General features: G+C 39.2%; 1 protein-coding gene across 2 annotated transcripts in view; it reads right to left on the bottom strand.

Annotated features, from left to right (window-relative positions):
* The window catches only part of Arp2 (Actin-related protein 2), a 205,273-nt gene that overhangs the window by 13,460 nt on the left and 166,179 nt on the right, over nt 1-25,634 (bottom strand). For both annotated transcript variants that reach the window (XM_067138557.2, XM_067138558.2), the window contains one exon: nt 1,584-1,768. In XM_067138557.2, coding sequence (XP_066994658.1) covers nt 1,584-1,768 — 185 coding nt within the window. The remainder of the gene's footprint in view (nt 1-1,583; nt 1,769-25,634) is intronic.

Genomic DNA, 25,634 nt, shown 5'->3' with positions numbered 1-25,634 from the left:
TGATGCAGGAAGCAGATGGGTAGTAGAATAACTAATGATGGCAGAAGTTCGCCTGGAGTGTCAGCTCACAAAGAAAGTGAGGTGATGCAGGAAGCAGATGGGTAGTAGAATAACTAATGATGGCAGAAGTTCACCTGGAGTGTCAGCTCACAAAGAAAGTGAGGTGATGCAGGAAGCAGATGAGTAGTAGAATAACTAATGATGGCAGAAGTTCACCTGGAGTGTCAGCTCACAAAGAAAGTGAGGTGATGCAGGAAGCAGATGGGTAGTAGAATAACTAATGATGGCAGAAGTTCACCTGGAGTGTCAGCTCACAAAGAAAGTGAGGTGATGCAGGAAGCAGATGGGTAGTAGAATAACTAATGATGGCAGAAGTTCGCCTGGAGTGTCAGCTCACAAAGAAAGTGAGGTGATGCAGGAAGCAGATGGGTAGTAGAATAACTAATGATAGCAGAAGTTCACCTGGAGTGTCAGCTCACAAAGAAAGTGAGGTGATGCAGGAAGCAGATGGGTAGTAGAATAACTAATGATGGCAGAAGTTCGCCTGGAGTGTCAGCTCACAAAGAAAGTGAGGTGATGCAGGAAGCAGATGGGTAGTAGAATAACTAATGATGGCAGAAGTTCGCCTGGAGTGTCAGCTCACAAAGAAAGTGAGGTGATGCAGGAAGCAGATGGGTAGTAGAATAACTAATGATGGCAGAAGTTCGCCTGGAGTGTCAGCTCACAAAGAAAGTGAGGTGATGCAGGAAGCAGATGGGTAGTAGAATAACTAATGATGGCAGAAGTTCGCCTGGAGTGTCAGCTCACAAAGAAAGTGAGGTGATGCAGGAAGCAGATGGGTAGTAGAATAACTAATGATGGCAGAAGTTCACCTGGAGTGTCAGCTCACAAAGAAAGTGAGGTGATGCAGGAAGCAGATGGGTAGTAGAATAACTAATGATGGCAGAAGTTCACCTGGAGTGTCAGCTCACAAAGAAAGTGAGGTGATGCAGGAAGCAGATGGGTAGTAGAATAACTAATGATGGCAGAAGTTCGCCTGGAGTGTCAGCTCACAAAGAAAGTGAGGTGATGCAGGAAGCAGATGGGTAGTAGAATAACTAATGATGGCAGAAGTTCACCTGGAGTGTCAGCTCACAAAGAAAGTGAGGTGATGCAGGAAGCAGATGGGTAGTAGAATAACTAATGATGGCAGAAGTTCGCCTGGAGTGTCAGCTCACAAAGAAAGTGAGGTGATGCAGGAAGCAGATGGGTAGTAGAATAACTAATGATGGCAGAAGTTCGCCTGGAGTGTCAGCTCACAAAGAAATGTCGTATTATAAGGATGCTGAAGGAGAACGGCACGAATGAACAGATACTGAATCAAACTGGTGAGAGAACAATTTGGCAAAATTTAATCACAAGAATGATGGGACACCGAGGACTTCATCAATTGTTTATGAGGAAAGTGTAGGGGTAGACCAAGCAGATTAGAGCAGAAGTAGGATGTAGTGGTTACGTAGAAATTAAAAGGTCAGGACATGATAGGGTGACAGTCTACGTACCGACAACCCAAACAACATCATTGTCAGTGCTCTCATACTTACCGATAATTTATCGATATCATTCTTCAACACCCGCTCAAGATACAGTTGCTTAATTTCTCGCTCTAGCCTACTGGGTAGTCCAGGGTACATGGTAGATCCTCCGGAGAGCACAATGTGTTTGTACAGCTCTGTCCTCATATCAATATCGGCAGCCTGAATAGTATTGAACACCAACTCCGCAATCCCTGGAATAAAACGTTCTTTCTAGTCTTACTGAAGAAACCGTAGCATTTGCAATAAATATTTGGTAAAGGAAAATTTACAGCGAATTAGGTATTTTAACAAGAACAGAAACACAAACATACATTTCTAAACTATGGTGCACAGTTTCATATTCGGACACACTTCCCAGAATTGTGGCCAAGAAATTTCTTACCATATCTCTAACTGTCTCTGCAGGAATGACAACTTGTTTACGTCAAATGCTGAAGCCACAGTAGTACACTGAGGGCACAGAGTTCTAATATATCCCAATGGTGCTCTACATTATGGGTAGTCAAACACAGACCTTGCTTTATGGCATGCTAATACTCTTTTACCATACATAATATGCTTCTTTCATATTTCCTGATATCCTGTTCTCCAATCAGACGGCTACAAGCTATAGAGCAATTCAATATTACACAGCACAGGTTTTCTATTGTCCTAACAGGAGAAATGAGCAGCTTCGTAACTGTCAAGAACAATTAGTAGTACTACAGAACTCATTCGTGCAACCACCAGAGGGTGAGGAGGTGTGTATAGTGCTGCATCTTACATCCGCCTATACAGAAAACCTGCGCTTCTTTCGTAGCTTCTGAGGAATATTTGTGGCTTATTTTGGGTGCTGAGTTTGTGTTAGTGTTGTCCAAAGAATATACTCTCTTAATACTGCTTTTAGTGTAATATTTATTATAGATTTTGTGCAGTAAGTGTCAGCCATCTTGTTAACTGCTACAATAGTTCCTTAGATAACACTACCTAGGTAGGCACTCGTTATGTTCGGCTAACACCTTTGCCCTCATTTTCACCCATTTTGTTTCTTTTGTCTTTGCTACCATATGATGAAGATTGGCACTCTGTTTAGCATTCTTAGCGTTGCCTAGGTCACACAGCCGGCCCATATTGTCGGCCATCTTTAAGATGAGTAAAGTGAGGCTTCTGTACTGAACAGCATATTACACATTACCTTGGTCAGCTTGCGTGGAGGTTTGGCTCTGAAATGAATAGGAGCTAAACATAACCCTGCGTGAGACACTGGGGTGGGGGGGCCTCAACCCCGACACGGCGCGCCCCAATGGCTGATAGGGGACATCCTGTAAATATGCAGGACAGGTGCGAATAAGACATGGTCAAATAAGCACCCATGCATCAAATGAGGCTAAAAAGAAAATGGTCAACGGTCTCTAAGGCAGAATAGGAAGTCTCCCAACGGCTTGGAGGGTGGAAGAACTAACTCCAAGTCTTACCAAGTTGGTTTTATTCTTCGATAGAAGATATGGACCGAATACCCCCTGGGATAAGGGAGCCCCCTTTACCAAGTGCCAACGGCCTCCAAGGAGGGCGGATGAGCGGGTATAGGGTTGGGCACTCTCTTGCCTTTGGAGTGGGAAACTGCTCCTAAAGGCCGATGAACCAGTATGGTCAACTGCATAGAATGGAGAAGGCTAGAGGGAAACCACTCCATTAAAGATCCACTGGATATTCCTTGTTACGCAGCAATGATGGTGGGCTTTGGAACTAAATGTATTCCGGAGGTAAAATAGTCCCCAATTCGGATCTCCAGCTGGGGTCAGGGACAAAGCGTTGAAGAAACACAAGAAATATTATCTTAGGAACATGGAATAAACGATCTCTCAACATCTGTGGTAAGCTAGAGAACTTAAAAAAGGAGATGGCTAAACATGACATAGACATATTAGGAGTGAGTAAAGTGCCCTGAGAAGGGAGACGTTTGGAGTGATAACTTTAGAATTATATTCTCTGGAGAAAAAGGAAGCTATGCAGGTGTAGGAATAGTATTAAGTAAAAAGGTAGGTGTACGAGTTCAGAGCTATGTACAATACAGTGATACAATAATTATGGTGAGAATAGAAAATGAACCAGTTGACACGATATTACAGGTGTACATACCAACAATGAATCATTCAGATGAACAAGTAGACCAGGTACATGATCAGTTAGAGGAGTTGATGGATACAATTAAGGACAACGAGAACCTCATTCTTCTTGGAGACTGGAACGCTTCTGTTGAAGGAGAAGATGGGAAGACTGTAGGTCAGTACGGTCTTGGAGTAAGAAATGACAGAGGACAACAACCAATAGACTTTTGTAAAACAAAAGGACTAAATTACAAACACCTTGTTCAAACAGCCCAAGCAAAGAAGGCACATCTGGACTGCACCTGGAGATAAAGCGAGATATCAAATAGATTATATTATGGTAAGGGAAAGGTACTGTAACCAAGTCAAACAATGCAAAAGTTACCCAGGGGCTGATGTAGCGAGTGACCACAACCTAGTATTGTTAAAATCTGATATAAGACTATGAAAGAAGAGGAAGAACGTGGAAAAATATTGCAGATATGTCAGGAAACTAAAACAAGACAGAATCAAGGAAAAATACTAAACACTGGTAAAACAGAACGTCGCGGAAATACCCAATGGTACAATAAATGAGAAATGGATAGGCCTTAAACACTATCATAGAAGCCGCAAATCAGGTAATAGGGAAAACGACGAAACAAGCACGAGAACCATGGGTTACAGATTACGTGCTTGAACTTATAGAGGAAAGGAAGAAATTTAAAAACTCAAAGAGAGAAGGAATCAGAAACTATAAAAGACTCCAAAACCTAGTCAACAGAGAAGCAAAGAAGGCTAAGGAAGAATACATAATGAGACAATGCAAAGAAATAGAAGAAAGAATGGAGAAAGGAAACATGGAAACTGCTTATGAATTAATTAAGAAACAATTCAGAACAGTCACTGGCCGTAGTAACAGCATATTAAGTGAAAATGGGAAACTGTTGTCTGAGAGCAAAAAAGTGGAAGAAAGATGGAAGCGATATATAGAAACATTATATAAAGATCCTACTGACAAAAATGACCTTGAAAATGAAGACAACATTACAAGTGATCACCTGGGACCCTCTTTAACAAAAGAAGAATACCTTAAGGCTGTGAAAGAACTAAAACCTAATAAAGCGCCAGGATGCGATGAACTAACTGGAGAAATGATACAGAGACTGGATAATGAAACACACGGCTATATTTTTAAACTGATCACGGAAATATATGAAACCGGAGAAATTCCAGAAGATTTTAAAAAGTCTCTTATAATCCTTGTACCAAAGAAACCTGGAACTCTAAAATGTGAAGAACATCACACCTTGACTCTATTGTCGCACATGTCAAAACTATTGAAAAGAATAATATATAACCGAATAAGCAATAAAACTGAACCACATTTGGCTGAAGATCAGTTTGGATTCAGACAAAATAGAGGCATTTCTAACGTTACGACAGGTTATGGACAAAATGCTAGACGTAAGAAAACCTTTGCTTATTGCATTCGTGGATTTAGAAAAAGCTTTTGATAATGTGAACTGGAATATGTTAATGAAGATTACGACTAGTGTTGGTGAACTCTATGACAACCAAAGATGCATCATAAACATAAATGGTGAAGTATAGGAGGCTTATATAAAGAAAGGAGTATGACAGGGATGTAATTTGTCACGAGTGCTGTTCAACCTGTATATTGAGAAAGGCATTGAGGAATGTAAAGAGAATGAGGAAGGGACAAAGATAAATGGAGTAGAAATCAAAATGATAAGATTTGCTGATGACACAGCTGTCATAGAGGTGAACGAAGAGAAACTACAAAGTGCATGAATAAGATACTGAGAGATAAATATAACATGAAAATTAATACAATCAGAATTAGTGATATACCACTAAGGCAAGTAAATGTCTTTACCTACTTAGGAAGTAAATCACTCCAGATGGCAAAAGTTCAGTCGACATAAAGAGCAGAATTGCCCAAGCAAACACTGCTTATTACAAGAAAAGGTACTAATTACATCAAGGAATTAAAAATGTGGAGACTAAGAAGACATTTATTAAGTGCTAGGTCTGGAGTGTGGCCTTGTATGGCTCAAAAACATGGATTACCAGTGCATATGATAAGACACGTCTGGAGGCATTTGAGATGTGGTGCTGGAGGAGGATCGAAAAGATCTCATGGACAGCAAAACTCACAAATGAAGAAGTTCTTCGATGAATAGGTGAAAAAAGATCCTTTTTAGCAACAAAAAGAAAGAGAAGAGACCAATTAATTGGCCATCTCTATAGGCACAATGGTTTCATAGTTAATGTCATGGAAGAAATGATTCAAGGTAAAAGAGGAAGAGGAAGACCTTGACTGCAATATTCAAGACAGATCAGAGATGACGTAGGAGCAGGCTCATATGTGGGAATGAAGAGATCAGTGGAATACAGAGAAGAGTGGAGAAGACAAATTGCTGCCAACCAATCTTAGGATTGAGAATTAAGAAGATAGAACTCATGGGTGACGCTTGCAACGCGCAAATTTTCCACTTTACTATTATCACTAAAATTTCACTTGAGAATGGTTAACAGATTTATTATTGATGTGTAACCATTCATTGGGCTGCACATATTGCTGTACGCTTCAGTTCACTATTACATGGAAGCATTTAGATACAGACAGAGAGGTGGACATTTGAAAGTTCATCAATATTTCAACTCAACAGAATTTGGGACAAATGACGGGACACTTCCTTGATAGCATTAATGATGCAGAAGAGAAATGCTAAGAATTTGACTTCCATACACTACTGGCATGTTACCACCACGATTTATATTTTGCTACTGGCTTAACGTCGTTTCCTCAATGCAAGGATAGAAAATTGCTATGATTGGGAATGTCTTCATTAAGATTCAGCTTCAAATCTTGCTTGTTGTGAAAGTGGAAGCCAGCGCTGAATCCACCATCTACCAAATGCAAGCTCATATATACATGACCCAACTCGCATTACAATTTTAAAATGTAGACTGGTTACAGGTAGTGCACAATGTACTACCACAGTGCTGACATGCGCGGATTTGCCATTATGTTTCGTATGACCACCCAGGTTTTGACTTTTGTGCAATGATATGAATTTCCAACTCCAGAATTTGTTTCAAGATAAACATATGCATCTTTTTTCTATATCTCTTTTTCAGTTTTGGTCAGCACGGATACAGTCTGGCCTAAATAGTTGTAGGCTGTCATATACTCCGAGTGTTTTGTTCCTACGTGTAATTTTGTTTTAGCAGGATTCATACTGAAGCTAACACGTTTATGACACAGACTGAAATGTTATCTCCATTCTTTTCCAGTTTTTGTAAGAAGTAGAATGTCTGCACAGTGTAAGACACAAATGTAGCCAGGGAAAGAAGAGAAAGGAACAACCAGAGACAGACGCACATACTGGAATTCTGCAGAACTTCAAGAACTCCCAACGACTTAACGGAGAATGCAAGAGCTGCAAAGGAAATAAGCAAGAGAGCATTTCCTGTGAAATAATGTACAGCATTGATGATCTTGAAAGAGAAGCTCAAGTGTTGATATCATCTCCCTATCATGTGGTAATCCTCTTCCAGTATTATCACTCTTGGACCCTATCCTTAGACACATTGTATGGTTTCATGTTTTTTGAAACACAATCAGTCAATCAATCAAAGTTTTCCTTCACATGTTTGGTTGTTCCATGGCTGGATTTCTCTCATCTTCTATAGCCAATCGACTCAATGTTTGACATCTTTCAAGATGCGCATACTACTTAATTAGCTTTTGTTGAAGCTTTTCCTGAATGGGAGTTACCCATTGAGCCTATCTTAACATTTGCACTCCTGTGACATGGAGTTTCTGCTTATCTCTTCTTTCAGAGCTATATAATATGGCTAGCTGCACTACCATTTTATATATAATGCCTTTAAGGTGGAGAGGAATTTTCCTATCACACTTGAACCATCCACCAAGGACCACAGATCCAAATTAACTGAAGGTGTTGGTATGAAAGTCTTATTGTCAAGAAGCAGTCCTCCACTTAACTGGCCATCTGTCTTAGCTCTGCTGATCTTTAACACTACAACGCCCGATGGACTCGTTTTGATTCCTCAACCATCATAGTAGTTTGTTATAGCTCTTAATTTTCCGAATTAAAAAAATCTGTTCGGTGACTTTTCATCATTTAACCCAATGAGCAGTATTGCCATCTATTTATGGCAGTGTTGCGCGTGGCCAACAGGAGTATTTACTTTCTCGAAGTTTGCGCCTGAATAGTACCGCTGTCTATTCAGGTTTCATGTTGAATGTTTGAAATAGTTCCCTGACATCGTACTGGTGGGTTTTTAGAACAATGTTGGGGGATGTTTGATATGTTCAGCGAACTTTATTCCGTGTTTTATCACAGCTCATACGTTCTGTGATGAAGTTTTGTCCCAGCATCTCTGGTTACAAAACCTAACTTCTTATGTGATTTTGCTATGAATTACGACAATACCCGGGAACTGTTTTCTACTGTTGTTTCCTGCGAGTTCATTGCATGACTATTCCTTGACAATACACATTACTTTTCTCTTCCTTCATCTCTGGTTTCTGTAGAAACAAACTCTGTCTGATAGTAAACAAATACACGTGGTGATGGCAGAATCGAGTCAAGAATGCGGGCTTGCTCTGCAAGATATAAGTAATATTTTGACTAACGAGGAGTCTATGAAATATATTTACGATGGTGATAGTGATTGTATTGTGTCCGAAGAGAGTGAAATTGGTAATTCCTCAGAAGATTGAGGATGAAGTGCAGTGCTGTGCTATTGCAAGACGACTAAGCTGTTCAAACCGAAGGAAGAAAGTGGAGTTGTGTAGGCAGGATTCTTCCAACCCATTCTGCTCATTTTCGTCCATCAAATTCAGGGGTTACTGATAAATTTCATTTGAATGATAATGACAGTGATTCAAGACTTGAAGAGTGGATCGTTGTTGACTGTAATATTATGAACTCCATAGTGTCAGAAATTAAGTACTAATTTGTTACGGGAAATACAGACGTAAAGGAAAAGTCGAAGTTACATAAGTGGCAAGGCATAACTCTGTGTTTTCCTGGCAACTGTTTTGTTGATGGGCCATGTGAAGAAAAACAGAATGAAAGACTATTAAGTTGATCGAAACCCCGATGTTCGGTAAAGTGACCTCTGATATAGATGTTGATTCCCATAGGGAACATGAAATATTTGTCCTGAATGAGTAAATTTATAATACCAATATAATGGTCCGTTATTGGACATTATAAATTTTCCAGCTAACTCATTCTTGGTTTACTCATTCAGGACAAATATTTCATGTTCCCTATGGGAATCAACATCTATATCATCTGATGGCCAGGCAGGCATCAATTTTTGGAAGTGAGACATAGTCTCTCATAGTGCATTGGCACTGTTGGTGGCTTCAAGTAGTCTGTTATGAAGAGACTTCTAATTTTTGCAAATGTATTTCATTAATTGAAGTTGGCACTTTCCAAGCCTATTACCGATTGGTCAGATGATTTTGTATTGTTGAAAATGGTTACGCAAGCAACAGTCATGTCCATCATCAAGTTGTGATATCGCATCATTAAGACATATCAAATGCAATAAAGTATAGAAGGCACCAAGTTCCTTTACTTCAAAATCAAAAACAAAGAGCCTATGCAGTGGCCTCCACGGTACACACTAGTCTTGCGTCTTGGTAGGTGTGCTAAGTACCAACTGATGAGTAACTTAGCACATGAGGGCGAAATGCAGGCAACCAAGAATGAGGTAGCTGGAAAATTTATAATGTCCAATAACGGACCATTATACTGGTATTATAAAGTGACCTCTCTCGACAATTTCTACCTCATTCTAAGACCGCTTTACTTTTCTGACAACAATCTACAATACCCAGGTGACAGACTCTACAAAATTAGGCCTATAATAAAAAATTTCAAGGTCAATTTTTGATCTATATTATAAATTTCACAGACAATTTCTGATCTATATTCTATCTCTTCCAAAGTATCTGTATCGGTGAGAGCCTAGTTGCTTGGAAAGTTTGCCTAAAATGGAAACAATCTATTTCATCAAAGCGACAGGTTTGGTATAAAGGTGTTTATACTTTGCGATTATGAAACTGGGTTCATCCTTGATTTTATGTTTATTCTGGAAAGGAAACGAAAATTAAACATGGTGAAAATTTCATAGTGCCTGGGCCAGTACCATACCATACCCTAAAGACATTTTGGTAGGTATAACTGTTGTAAAGTCAAGTCTGTGTGTTGTAACGGATATAAACTTGATCACATATAGAGTAATTATGTTTTTGTCCATTTTTATATTCTTTTCATTATTTTGAGAAAAATATTGTCTACGCCACTGATTTCAATTGAATTAAAGGTATCAATTATGTACCATAAGTGTAAATTATGTAACTTTATTAATAGAGACAAGTTAGAATGAAAATAACTTAAAATTAAGAATTCAAAGTTTTCAAGACAAAACTCACTCTTGGTGACCTGTAAGTCACTGATCAAAAGGTTAAGGGGAGGATAACAACACTTGCATATTTCCCTTCATTAAAAATTATGCTTGTATTCTTTGAATTTACCCTAGACTCTTACAGAGATATGCATACAGCTGACATTGTAGATGATGTTTAAAAAGCACGAGAGATAAACTCAACACAACAAAAGTCTGCAAGAATGGCAATATGGCCCTTATTGTGTACCAAGTAACCAGAGCACACTCTACCCAGACAATGAGAAGAGTGACATGCTATAACGAGACAAATTATGGTGTCAATCTACCAGAACAGGGACAAGGGGTGGCCAGTTCACTCTTTTCAGAACATGTTAGATGTGGCTGCAATAAATCCTATACAGTAGAACTTTGATGCATCGTTCCCAGAAATGTTGTTTTCCTGTATTCATCGTTCAATTTATTCATTCCCAAAAATATTTCATATAAACTAATGTTAAATTTCCCCTCATCTATTGTTCCTCAAACTATTATTTTATTGCATCGATCGTCAAAAAAATATTTGTCCTCGGCCATGTTTTTCCTGCATTGATTGATCTCGTATTTAAGAAACATATACGCCAATTTTAAAAAAAAATTAGAGCAACAGCATCATACTCTTAGCATAGAATAGTTGCAATCTGCTATGCGAGAATGCACGAGAGATTCCGAGTTGCTAGCCTTGAGCAAGGATCTTGTGAGCAGGAGTGCTGTTCACAGGTTATTCATATTGGTATTATAAACTTAATCAGTCGGGACAAATATTTCAGGTTCCCTATGGGAATTAACATCTATATCATCTGATGGCCAGGCGGGCATCAATTTTTGGTAATGAGACAAACTCTCTCATAGTGCACTGGCACAGCCGGAGGCTCCAAGTAGCCTACGCAGTGGCCTCCACGGTATGCACTAGCCATGCGTCTTGGTGGGTGTGCTATTTACCAACTGATGAGCCCAACTTAGCACACTGGGACGAAATGCTGGCAAACAGGAATGAGTTAGCTGGATAATTTATAATGTCCAATAACGGACCATTTATATTGGTATTACAGGTTATTGACGCGCGACCTCACAATGGTGCCGATGCTTCGCTGCGACCCCTAACAGACCCTTAGAAGTATTCTTATTTATAGGAATTAAAACGGAGGCACTGTATAAACTCTATGTTGCTATTGGCCGGCTAGGGCTGCCACCTTCGTCGAAATTAAATTGCGCAGTTTAAAATCGGCATGGCGTGCGCTGGGTATTTCTTAATTAGTCATGAGCATGGCTAAATGGTTAGCGCATGTTGGCCTTTGGCCCTAGGGGTCCCAATTGGGTCAGAGATTAATTCCGACGGTTCAGAGGCTGTGTGTTTGCCAAAATTAAGCAACAGAATTCATGACAGGTAGGGCCGTATTTTCACAGGCGCGTACGTCGCCTATCACACGACAAATCGAAAGACCTGCACCAGGCCTCTTCGGAGGCCACACACCATTGTTGTTATTGTTATAATAATAATAATAATAATAATAATAATAATAATAATAATAATAATAATTTTGTGATGAAGAATGTCTAAATAGAGTACCTGAATATTATTTTGCTTCCCCCCTATTTTTGATGTTTCCTTTATTTATCGTTTTCCCACATCCATTGTCATTTACCCCCTCCCCCTTGAAAAACGATGCATCAAGGTTTTACTGTACAATGAAATAACATTAGAGTAAGATCACGATTTGTGGAAAAGCTAGCTGAAGTGTTGGCAAGTGCTTATATGAACATCAGAACAGCTGTTCTTATATTAAACGAATACTCTTGATGGTCGTTCACTGACAAAGTACTGTCATGTCAAGGAAAGTTGCAAGAAGAATAGGACGTAGAAAAACAGTCTATAGGTCTTGCACTGCCATCTGTACTAGCAAGTGCAAGGAATGCAATGGCCTCTAGTTGTGTGTTGAACTGTTCATACATATCTACAGTACAATGAAAAGTACAATGTACGTAATAATGTTTACAACTACAGTAGTACTCTTTCTACCCTAGTGTCCAAAAGTTAAGCATAAGTTACGAGTAAGCAGGGCAAAAGGAAATAGACCGCAAATCGTACGACATATCCACCTACCAACCATAAGTGTTCGCTCTGTGTAGGAAAGGAGTGTTCCCTGCTTTGACTAGTGCCGTAACCGCAAGGTAAACACAGCCAGTGCCTGTGCCCCATGTTCCCTCAGTCGTGTTTGGCCTGTTATAGTGTGCGGAGTGTAGCCTCGTGGTGAAAGTGACAACATAATGGCACAACGACGCCATTAGGACCCCGTTTTGCAGGGTAAAATACTCGGCCGCCTGGAAGCAGGCCGGACGCAGACCAAAGTGGCCGTATCCTGCTTCCAGGCGGCCGAGTATTTTACCCTGCAAAACGGGGTCCTAATGGCGTCGTTGTGCCATTATGTTGTCACTTTCACCACGAGGCTACACTCCGCACACTATAACAGGCCAAACACGACTGAGGGAACATGGGGCACAGGCACTGGCTGTGTTTACCTTGCGGTTACGGCACTAGTCAAAGCAGGGAACACTCCTTTCCTACACAGAGACGGACCCTTTTACTCTGAAGCCGTCAACATCAAAACTGGACCATGAATGAATGGAGGCATGTGCTCTTCACAGATGAATCCCGCTTCAGTTTGCAGAATGATTTCAGTCGCACATTAATCTGGAGAGAACCTGGTAGCCAATACAACCACAGGAACATCATGGAACGGGACCAGTATAGTAGTGGTGGCGTCATGGTGTGGGGCGGCATCATGTTGAATGGCCATACGGACCTGCACATCTTCGTGGGTGGTCCGTGGAACACTTAACGCTCGGAGATACAAGGATGAGGTACTGAGACCACATGTTCGACTCTTCAGAGGTGCGGTTGGTCCAGACTTCCTTAACTCTCATACGCTTAGCGAGCCGATCTATCAGCTCGAGTGGTATTGCTTAGAACACTCAGCATGCCGATCTATCGGCTCTGTGTTCGGATGGCTGTATTAGTACCATAATGGATTCCCAGCTGTCAGAAAAGCACAGCAATAGTACCTTTTGGATTTAGTTTACACTTTCCAGACACATTAAGCTCATCTGTCTGGAACAAATGAAGTTATCAAACCGCGTATGTTTACCGCATGGCGAGTTGAAGTGTGCTGCTTGCGAGTACAATCTCCTTTAAGCTTCAAAATACATGTTTTCCTTTGTTTTATTTTTCCATTTTAATAGTAGTTTACTGATTAATATATTTTGTTTATATTAAACATTTATCAGTGTTCTCAAGTGAAGTTTAGTTTAACATTTAGTGTTATTAGTTTTCCGTGCTACGAGTAGGCCTAATAATTCCGATGTTTTGCATTATTTAGATGCTTTAGATGATAACAGTGACTTTATAGCAGATAGTGATTTGGATTTTAGTCCGACTCATTGGCTGAATGGTTAGCGTTGAGGCCTTCGGTTCAGAGGGCCCGGGTTTGATTCACGGCCAGGTCGGAGATTTTAATCGCCTTTGATTAATTCTTTTGACCCGGGGACTGGGTGTTTGTGTTTGTCCCAACATTTTCCTCTTCATATTCAGACAACACACTACACTACAAACCACCACATAAGCACGCGATAGTGATTACATCCCTCCATAAAGTGTTAGTGTCAGCAAGGGCACCCGGCCATAAAAGAGAGCCAAATCAACATGTGCGACACAGTTCGCATCTGTGACCCCACGGGTGTGGGAAAAGCTGTAGATAAAGAAGAAGAGTAATCCGGATTTTACTGGTAGTGATGATAGAAGAATGTTTTCCAAAGCACAAATGCTGACCCCGTAAGGTACATGTACAGTTTTTTACGTCAGGTGCTATAACTCATGACTAAATAAGAATACAAAAACCAAAATTATATCATGTTATACAGAATTAAACGCTCTTTTTTTCAGAATGACTGAACAACAATATCACTAAAGAACAATTACTGTTTTAGTACTTGAAAACTGATTTTTATTTTTTGTAATATATTTTCTAATTTTCAATTTTTTTGTAGTAAAATATAATAATATAACAAATGCGCACATTTGTGCATTTTTAAATAGTTAGTTCTCCTTACTGTACTCTATGAGAGATTTCACTCTTTTTGCACGACTGAGTAGATGGTATCTTGTACATGTTTTGTTGCAAAGTTCACATTTACACTTATCACCTGGCGTATGGAATGACTTGATCACGCATATTTTATGATGGAGGCCATTGACTGCGTAACGGGTTACCATATGCCTGAGCTTATGGTTTGCCATTGTCCAAGCTCTGTTCATCATGGCTTCAGTGCTGTAAAAATCTTCCCAAATACTTGATCTCTTTTCATATCTCTCTTTTATATGTTTCTCTGATGCAATCGTGTATGGAAGTCCTAGTTTGGATTTGATGTCCTCTATATAGAAAGACTCCTTTGCCAGTTCATATACCAGCCACGTTTGCGTGAATTTTGGCACGCACAGAGTGCGTTTGAGGAAGCTTGCTTTCACTCTTTCTATGACTGCCAGGTCTGCAGTTGTTAGATTATTCCACATTAATTGAATCCCGTATGTGATTATGGGTGTTATCTTAGTATTGAAAAGAAATAATGCCGTCTTGAGATCTAATAGTTCTGGATGTGAGATGTCCTGAAAGGCTCCGATTGCTGCTATCGCTTTCTCTTTTACATGCATTTTGAACGATGTTCTTGTTGATTGTAGTCGTATTCCTAGGTAGTTATAGTGGTTGAGTACCATGAGTTCTTCTTTTCCATATTGTATGATATCCTTTTTGGCTATTTTGCCACCCTTTCTGAATATCATTTGCATGGTTTTGCTTCTGTTTATATTGAAGTCATTCTGCTTAGCCCAGTCTTGTAGTCTGTCAAATGATTTTTGTAGTTCTTTGTTACTGGAGCCGATGACCATGTCATCTGCATACATGTATATTACTACTGGTACATTGTCAGCTATGACCATCTCCATAATATCTGCAGTTGCCACGTTGAATAGTATTGGGCTTATTGGGTCTCCTTGTAGGACTCCATTTGTTTGTATAATACTGTCTGAGATACTGGTTCCATCATCTATGGTTATTGTGTTTACTGTGAGAATGTTGTTTATTATGGTGACTAATCTGTGATTTCCTCCTAAGATCGCTTCTAGTTTCTTGATTAATTTCTGCCTATTTAGGAAGTCAAATGCCTTGTTGTAATCAATGAAGATTGCGAAGAATTTCTGTTTTGGGTGTCTTAACGTGTTGTCGATACTATCTAGTAGATTCTGCACTGCATGCAGAGTCGATCTTCCTCGACGAAAGCCGAACTGGTTGTCCGGAATCTTTTCATCTATTTCTTTTGTCAGTCGTTGTGTGAGGAGTCTGGTGAAAACTTTGAATATATTGCTCTCCAGAGCTATGCCTCTATATGAGTCTGGTGCGCTTGTATTACCTTTGCCTTTGTGTAAGATTTTTACTGTAGATTCTCTCCATATTTGAGGTATATCTCCTTTCTCAATGCATTTATTGAATGGTGAGGTCCATACTTCAATAAAGGATCCCATTGAGGTCTTTATAGGTTCGTTGTATATTCCATCGGGGCCCGCTGCTTCATTAGATGCTAGGTGTTTTATAGTTGTTTCCACTTCCTCTTTAGTGAAATTCTGGAATGTCTGATCTTGTTCAATGACTATCTTCTTCTCTGTTGCATGCATCCTACCTTCTCTATTTAAGACACCAGAAAAATGGGTCTTCCATGTATCCATTGTTATGTCATGAGGGAATCGCGGTTTCCGTGGGTTTTGGGCTTGGAACGGTCTTTCTCTTGCTATTTCTGCCAATTGTTTTGCCTTATTCTCAAGGTATGATTGTTTCTTTTCTTTTATCATCATCTTAAATGCTTTGCGTTTAGTGGCGTATTCTGCCAGGTTGGTGGTTGTATTATCAGCTTTAATTTTGTGTAGTGCTTGTAATACTAGTCTCCTGTGTGCATAACATTCAGCATCAAACCATTCTTGTGCTTTCCTTGCGTTTTGCTTGACTGGAATGAGAGCCTGCCTTAGTCTGTCTGTGATGTCTCTTGCTGCTTCCTCAATCGTATTCTGTTCTACTTTTTGTATTAGTTCTAGTGTTTCTTCTGTTGATGGTAGTTTCTCTTCGTTCAGTTTCCTTGAGAATTTTGGTCTTTCGTGTGATATGGAGAGTCCGACTTATGATAGTGTAAAGGTTATGATCACCGGAAGGTGTTTCCTCAATGGATAGTCCTCAATCTTGCACGAGTGTAAATGTATGTTCTTGTTTATGAATATTAAATCAATCGTACTGGTGCCACTGTAGCAGATATAAGTTGGTTGTGTTTTTGTATTCACCAACTGGGAACATGCATCATTTTCAAAAATTTTTTTTTTTGAAAAGTACACCAATGAAATAGTACGTAAACGTATTACATTGTGGTATGTTGCCTTGTTTTCTACCATTAAAAAAATATTTAATAGTGCCTTTCCGCAAGGCGAGTGAAACGGCCTCTGACGTAAGCGGCGCGCTGTGACGTCACGATCCAGTACCGCATGCAGCTCTACCAGCCGTTGTGCATCAGCCGTTTGTTTATTATTCATGATCGCGAATAACTTCGAAATGACAGAAGAAACGTTCAAAACAGCACAGTCAGACAATCTACCATGTGTAGATGTCATCATTCTTGAAAAACGTGACTTTTGTAGCCGCAGAAATTCGCGGATAACAAGCAAGTTTGTAAGTGGCGTCTTTTATATACGTGCAATGTACTGTAACCCATAGTATTAGGATAACAACGAACCTGGATAGATATCACATCACTTTCAACATTTCCTTCTAGACTGATTCCCCTATTAAAGAATAACATTACATTTTCGGGCTTTCAGCATTAGTAAAGTAAGAAATCGGATTTCAGCACTAACATAAACATATAGGTAGCATTATAGTACTAGTCCGCTTCTGTGTTGTAGTGGTTAATGTGTGCCACTCCCGGAGGCCCGGTTTCGATTCCCGGCTCTGCCATGAAAGTTGAAAACAAATAGTACGAGGGCTGGAACAGGCTCTACTCAGCCTCGGGAGGTCAACTGAGTAGAACGGTTTCGAATCCCACCTCAGCCATCCTCGAAGTGGTTTTTCGTATTTTCCTACTTCTCCTCCAGGCACCTAAGGCCACGGCCGTTTCCTTCCCTCTTCCTCGTCTATCCCTTCTGATCCTCCCATCCTCCAACAAGGCCCCTGTTGAGCATAACAGGTGAGGCCGCCTGGGCGACGTAATGGCCCTCCTCATCAGTTTCATCACCATACTCAAAGTCTCGCGTTCTGGGACACTGCCCTTGAAGTGGTAGAGGTGAAATCCCTCGCCGAGTCCAAGAGAAAAACAACCCTGAAGGATAAACTGATTAAGAAAGAAAGATCATAGTACTATAGGGCTATAATCTATCATTTCCCAAAAAAAAAAAAAAATGGTTGGGACAACTGGCCTACCCACTTCCGGGGCCCATGAAAGAGAATTAAATATCTTTGTGGAGGGAAAAAATTAAACATGATAAAGATAAATATGACTTCATCTAGTTTTCACAAGTCGGGCTGAGTGGTTCAGACGGTTGAGGTGCTGGCCTTCTGACCCCAACTTGGCAGGTTCGATCCTGGTTCAGTCCGGTGGTAGTTGAAGGTGCTCAAATATGTCAGCCTCGTGTCGGTAGATTTACTGTCACGTAAAAGAACTCCTGCAGGACTAAATTCCTGCACATCGGCGTCTCCCAAAAATCGTAGAAGTAGTTGGCGGGGCGTGAAGCCAATAACATTAATTACATTTGGCTTTTAACAAGCTGAGCATATCAGGCAAGAAAAGTGTCCTGATGACATTTTAGTCGTTCAATACCGGAATGTCTTTGGGTGCTGTGACTTTTACTTTATTTATTTATTTCTATTTTTTTTGCTGTTTGCTTTACGTCACACCGTCACATATAGGTCTTATGGCGACGATGGGACAGGAAAGTCCTAGGAATGGGAACAAAGCGGCCGTAGTCTTAGGTACAGCCTCAGCATTTGCCTGGTGTGAAAATGGGAAACCACAGAAAACCATCTTCAGCGGATGCGAGCTCACAGCTGCGCGCTCCTAACCGCACGGCCAACTCACGCGGTATTTTTACCCTTCGGTTTATTGACTTGGCTTGTATAACCTAAAACTTGGTTAAGTTGGATAATATTTTAAACACCTACATCACTATTTTCACCTGTGTGCAATTATGTTATTTATTTCATTAATATTATAATTGAGCATTGTTAACTTATAAGACCCCAACAGACAAGCATTGGTTTTGTGTAGAGTTATACATTTGTTAAATTCACGTTGTTTCCTTTCATGATGTACACGCCTGTTCTTTGTTACATTATAGAGTATTTAGATATAGCCTAAATTTCTTTACCAATTAAGCTCTTCAAAAAAGACATACATAACTGTCCCGTGCCAAGATATACTGGTAGAATTAGAGCTGTCAAAATGGTTCATAACCCCTCTGATTTATTATCTTGACATGGATCACCCAAAACATAGGTTAGGTTTGGAGAATACTTTAATAATCAGCATTATCTAATGCACTGTTTATTACTTTCATATTCCAAGATGTAATTGAAGCATTTAAATAAAGCATCAGACATTAAAATTTAAAGTTTTACCACTAGAACAGCTGACATGGAAAAGTGATTTGAAAATTCAAACAAATTCATCTTACGTTAAAATCTTCAAAAAAATAAACTGTAGACTTTTCCGATGTATCACCAGCATTTCTCCGGCTCGCCAAAATCCATTTCTCCCTAGTTTTAGCGTCTTTGGAACATTTATAAACAATGTGTTTGGGATGGTATGCGATGTGCTATTGCACATCGGAACTATACACCATTTATAAGTTTTCAGCCTCACTGTCTGTGCAGGATTCATTTTAAGTCTAAAATATACCACTCAGATTATTATCCAATGTATAGACCTCGAATTTAACCATACCAGACACTAACATAAAGTAGAAATACGCGAAGTGTATCCTGCTTCTCACAGCACACTATGTGTTATTTCGTCTGCTAATTCAGTCAACCTGTACGATGACGTCAGACCAATGAGATCGCGTACTTGCGTGACGTGACATTTTCGTAGATTTTTATAATGTTAGGAGTTATTATTTGTACATTCTGATCACATTTTTGAATTCTGCATGAAATTTTGAATCAGATTAGCATATTTTTAATTAAAACCCCGGATCATGCATGTTCCCTATTGGAAGCCTTCTTCTTCAAGGAACGAGAACACCATATCACTTTTCTTGTTTTGGATATCAAATCAAAATCTCTTTATTTCCAAATGAGGTGTTTACCTCGGTGGCAAATGGTACACTAAAATACATTATTGTCAAGCACTAAATATTAAATTAACAAGAGAAGAAAATTTTCCTATAATACAATATTATACAATTTACGCTAACGATGTTTTCTATTAAACACACAGCGCATCCTTAATAAATTTATATTGTTTACAAAATTCTACTTATAATATCTCCTGTACTACTTACAAATATAGTCAACTGATATACAGTATGTGGAATTACTTCAAATGATACTATACAACTGATATAACATTAATATTTACATTGCATTTATTTATTTATTTACTTTTTTTTTCTTTTCTTTTTTTACCCGTTCTGGATCCTAAGTAGCATAACGACCTGCTGCGTCTTAACCAGAGCCCCTTTTGCCACCACTTTTCAGAGTTCCTGAAGGGCCTTCACAGCTACCGTAGCGGTCCCAGGGCTCTCGAAGTCCCCACTGTACTTCACCCCTACAGGCAGTCCCCTACTTTGGCTGTCCAAACTCCTTAGACCAGGGGATGGAATTAATTTATTCACACACACATTTTTTTATTTACAATAACCTGCACTGGTCGAATGCCCCCTAACACTTCATTTATTTTCTCTGTTGCTGTTTATTCTCTTCTTGAATATCTGTACAGATTTTGGAAAAGGATCAAACACTACCCCTGGTAAACTGTTCCACTCCTTCACACCCTTCCCAATGAATGAAAATTTACCCCAATCGCTTCTGCTAAAATTCCTTCTAATTTTATATTTGTGGTCAGTCCTGCCGATATAATTACTTTCCAACTGAAGCCTCTCACGGATATCTCTCCATGCTTCTTCTCCTGTATAGGCTCTATATAATCCTATAAGTCTAGTTTTCTCCCTTCTCTTACTTAAAGTTTCCCACCCAAGTTCCTTTAGCATTTCTGATACACTACTCTTTCTCCTGAAATCCCCTGTTACAAATATTGCTGCTTTCCTCTGCACACTATCTATTTCTTTTATTAGGTATTCTTGGTGAGGATCCCAAACACTGTTTGCATATTCCAATAATGGACGAACCATACTCAAGTAACTTTTTTCTTTTAATTCTTTGTTGCATCCTTTAAGTAGCCTCATTATGACATGTAATGATCTGTATGCTTTCCCAACTATGTCATCAATATGACCCTTCCAGTGCAAATTACTTTCAAATCTCACACCTAAGTATTTGCACTTGCCATCTTTTGGGATAACTACCTCATCCAAAGTATATTCAAATTCAGTTTTAAAGCTCCTGTTTGTAAAAGTTGTAACAGTTGATTTGCCTCCATTAACCTTCATATTATTTTCTTCAATCCATTCTTGGATACTTTCAAGGTCCCTTTGTAATTCTGAACAATCCTCAATGTTGTTTATTTCTCTATAAACAATTATGTCATCTGGATACAATCTTATTTTTGATGTTATATTGTTCCCTAAATCATTTGCGTATATTAAGAAAAGTAACGGACCGATTATACTACCCTGTGCAATTCCCTTCCAAACTTTCTCTTCCTGAGATACATTATTTCCTACTTTGACTTTCTGAACCCTTGAATTTAGAAATGCTTTTATCCAACGTGTAACCCTTACGTCCAATCCTATTCCCTCCAATTTCTTTAATAATATTCCATGTTCCACTCTATCAAAGGCTTTGGAAAGATCTATGGCTATGCAATCTAACTGACCTCCTGAATCCAACTGATCTGCTATGTCCTGCTGAAATCCCACCAGTTGTGCCTCACAAGAAAATTTCTTTCTAAATCCATACTGGCTCCTCATGAACCAATCACATATCCCTCTGATGTACTTCGATATTAAACTCTCCAGTATTTTACAAACTATACTGGTCAGGCTGATTGGTCTGTAGTTCTCTGGTTTCCTTTTATCACCCTTTCCTTTATAAATTGGTATTATTATAGATTCCTTTCATTCCTTTGGTATTACACTATTATTTATGACATAGTCAAAGAGAAATTTAAAATAAGGCACTATGTACCACCCCATTGTCTTTAATACCTCCCCAGTAATTTGATCACTTCCTGCTGTTTTTCCTTGCTGGAGCAGTTGGATTTCTCTGAACATATCTTCATTTGTGAATGAGAAGCTTCTTATTTCCCTCTGTCTCTCTCCCTCTCTATCTTCTGTTTCGGTTTCCAACTCATGACAATCGTCTACTGAATCTCTAAATTCCCTACTAAATAGGTTTGCTTTCTCAGTATCTGTTAAATAGTGTTCACCCCCTTCTCCCACCATTGTAGGAATTTGGATTCCTTTTCCTTTTTGATTCCTGATATATGAATACAGCTTTTTCCATTTTCCTTTGTGGTCATTACCCTCTTGAAGTATGCCATTCATATAATTCTCTTTTGCTTCCTTTTTCACTCTATTCAGTTCCCTCATTAGCTGTTTTCTAGTTTCTCTACTCTCCCTACCCTCTTTGATTTTCCTCTTTACTATTCTACATTTTCTTTTTAATTTTCTTATTTCCCTTGTATAATAAACAGGGTCTGAGGTCATTTTACCCTTCTTAACAGGTACAAATCTCTTCTCTCCTTCCCAAATGATTCCTTTAAATTTAGCCCAAAGTGTATCCACGTTACTCCCTTCACTTATCCAACAACTGAATTGTGATTTAAGGTAAGTCCCAAATTCATCAACTTTAGTTTTTCTGTACAATTTCTTGTTTTGTGTAACCCTCTTATTAAGCCTTTTTAGTACGAGTCCTACATCCATTATTACAGCCTTATGGTCTCCTATTCCTTCAATTACCTCAGTTTTATCAACAATTTCCCAAGGTTTAACCAAGAATACATCTAGTAAGTTATTGAGACGAGTCGGTTCTTGTACTACTTGTGTAAATCCTCCCTCCCAAATTAACTTATTTGCCAGTTTCTGTTCATGGGCTTCACTTGCAGCTCCATTCCATTCAACTTCAGGCAAATTTAGATACCCCCAATTATTACCATATCATTATTATTGTTTTTACGAGTATAATCTATTATTTTCTCAAAGATTTTCATGTCTCTTTCCTCTCTTCCAGGCCTGTATGTTCCTATAATTCCCACCTCCTTCATATTATCACAAACTAATTTTATCCCTAATATTTCATCCCTTTCATCGGTAAACCATTCATGTGAACAATAAGTTTCCTTCACCAGAATAAACACCCCCCCCTCCCTTTTTATCTCCTCGGTCTCTACGATAGACTGTGTACCCTTCTGGAAATACTTCTCTATTACCCACCCCTTCTTTCAATCACGATTCCACTCCTATCACCACATCAGTCTCATAAGATTCCATCAATGTACCGAATTTTAATTATTTACTACACTTTGACAGTTTACCAAGAGCAATCTCAGACCCCTTTCCTCCCAAAAACTTGACTGTTGCAATTGGGTAACTTGAAATTCCTTACTATCCTGAGTTTCTTTTTCTAGTTGACTGAGCCAGCTTGAAGTACAGCTGGCTCTTTCTACTAGTTTTCCTGGTCAGTATTATAACTCAAGGGAGTTGCCTGTTTTACAGTACATATCTTAAGATTAATAAAATCTAGAACAATATTTGCTATCTTTCGTTTACCTGAATTGTTTAGATGTAGGCCATGTTTTGTATAACAGTATCTCCCAAAACTGCTGCATTCAATAACCTGAGTATTCCGAAAATGTTTACAATTTTTAACAATATCTGTATTGACCTTGTCCACTTCAATGTTCACACACGAGTCTCTACTCAAATCATGCCTGTGGGGCACGTTCACTACAAAAACGTTAGTGTGGGTCAGCTTCCCTAGTGTATGTTGAAGTTGTGATCTTACATTCTTGGCGTCGTTGTGAGCATCGTCGTTTGTCCCACCGATGATAAGCACTGCATTGCCGCTCCCGAAGTTTCTAGTTGCTGCTTCTACATTTTCCACAACACTGCTGATAGAAGCTCCTGGATATATTTCTCTGGTTGCTGCTATATTCTCGTCGTTAATCACTCCCGCTATTCCCCTTCCTTGGCTATCATCAAACACAGCTACCTTCTCTAATTTAGGCCTAACTGGGTCTTGAATCTGAATTCTAGGCCTAAATTTTAAACTCGGCACGGCAACGGATCGCGATTATTTGGTTTCATGCGCGCGATCTCTTTCTTCCAGAATTAAATTATTTAGGGCAGAAAACCTATTTCTGATGTTTATTTCCGGAAATTCAGTTGTAGATTTCTTCTTGGCCAGCCATCCACGAACTACTTGACACCGCATGCTCGAGTTTTTTACTTGTACCGGTATATCACTCGAAGAATGGTCAGTCCCAAATTCTAGCGATCGCAGTCTTTCTTTTAATTCTTGATTTTCAACTTTAAGAGTCGCATTGTCCTTTTTTAGAATGTTTATAATTTTTAATGTACTTTTATATTCCTCATCGACTGTTTACGGTGCTTCGTCAACGCCGTCCCCAACAACAACATTCCGAACACACTGCTCACAAATCCAGTCAATATTTTCATTAGTTTTTACGTCTCTAGGGCAATTTCCGCACTTATAATGCCACCATCGATCACATGAATCACACAACATTCCATTTTTCACTAATCTTCGACATTTTCCGCACTTTTCGTCACATTTTACGGTTAATTTACTCGGAGAATAAAACACTACGTCGTTATTACCGGGCGCCATTTTGGAAAAAAAAAAAAGCACTCTTCAATCCTTCGATGTTCCATAGAAGCAGCGATATAGTCTTCCTGCTAGTAGTCTGCAGTTAAGGTCTCCCGCTATTATAACTGGATCGTTTTCATTTGTCTTACTTATGGCCTCTATCACTCCTTCCGGTGCAAATTCTGGCTGCATGTATATTCCAATGATTGTTAAGTATTTAGCCTTGGTGATCAATGTATTTTCCCCTCTGTATAAAACTTCTATTGGTGCCAGATGTGGTTTGGACATACATGTGGGTCTGCCTCATTGAACCTGTTGTGCCAGGTTGTGCGTGCTGTAATATCCATTTGTATGAATATGTTCTGTGAAAAAGGTCTCTGTTAATATCATAATATCCTCTTTCAGTATATTTTCATTAAGTTTATAGCACTCTTCAATCCTTCGATGTTCCATAGAAGCAGCGATATAGTCTTCCTGCTAGTAGTTTCCTGTTTCTTCATTATTTCGGTCTTCCTGTCTGCGATGAAACCTGAATCCAGTTTTCCTTTAACTTCTAAAATTAAATTGTCTTATTGTTATCCCCATTGGCCAAAATTCTGGTTTGTTTACTAACTGGAAAATTTATAATGTCCAATAACGGACCATTTATATTGGTATTATAAATTTACTCATTTGGAACAAATATTTCAGATTCCCTATGGGAATCAAACATCTATATCATATTAACTGGAGGTTGTCGACTGGTAGGCCAATTTTTATAGGATTTGTTGTACCCTTTGGTTTCAAGTTGTTCACTCCCTATTTTCCCTAGCACACAATTGTCCTTCAGATAATCAATTAGATCATCATTTTTCATCGATGGGTGGACCTTACCTACATACAGCCATCCCATCCTCTCTGCAGCCTTCAGTTTATTTTCTAGGTCTTTCCGAATCCTCTTATTCCTGAATTACGACGTCGCCTCACTATTTCCGTCCGTAAGGGTTGGTCTCCTTCCTCCAGTCCCTCCTGTAAGCTGGTTTGACAGTCAGTCACTGTGTCTTTTATGCCATCTCCTCTTTTTTGTGATCTATCTTCTCTATCTGGGTCTGAGACTAATGAATGGTGATATACTTGCAATTCAGTATCTTGGGATGAGTTGTTTCGTTCTGTTGGTGGTTTTGGTGCTTTGTTCTTACCCTGTTTCCTGACGGTTGGTCCTTGAAGGTGTTTTCCCATTTCCTTTTGTAGAGATGTCACAATTTCTTCTCTGATTCTCTCTTGTAATTTAATTTCCATATCTGCAAGCATTTCTTTAATTTTATCTACTATTCCTTCCATTGGATTCTCTTGCCCTCTTAATTTTGTTTGTAATTGCGGTTTGCATTCGTTGCAGAGCCATAAGAGTCTGCAATTTTTTCTCTTTATACATTCCAATTCTCCTTTCGTTAGGCCACTGCAAT

The sequence above is a fragment of the Anabrus simplex genome, chromosome 1 (assembly GCF_040414725.1).
Source record: "Anabrus simplex isolate iqAnaSimp1 chromosome 1, ASM4041472v1, whole genome shotgun sequence".
In the NCBI taxonomy this organism is placed as follows: Eukaryota; Metazoa; Arthropoda; class Insecta; order Orthoptera; family Tettigoniidae; genus Anabrus; species Anabrus simplex.
This window is presented reverse-complemented; position numbering and strand designations above follow the sequence as displayed.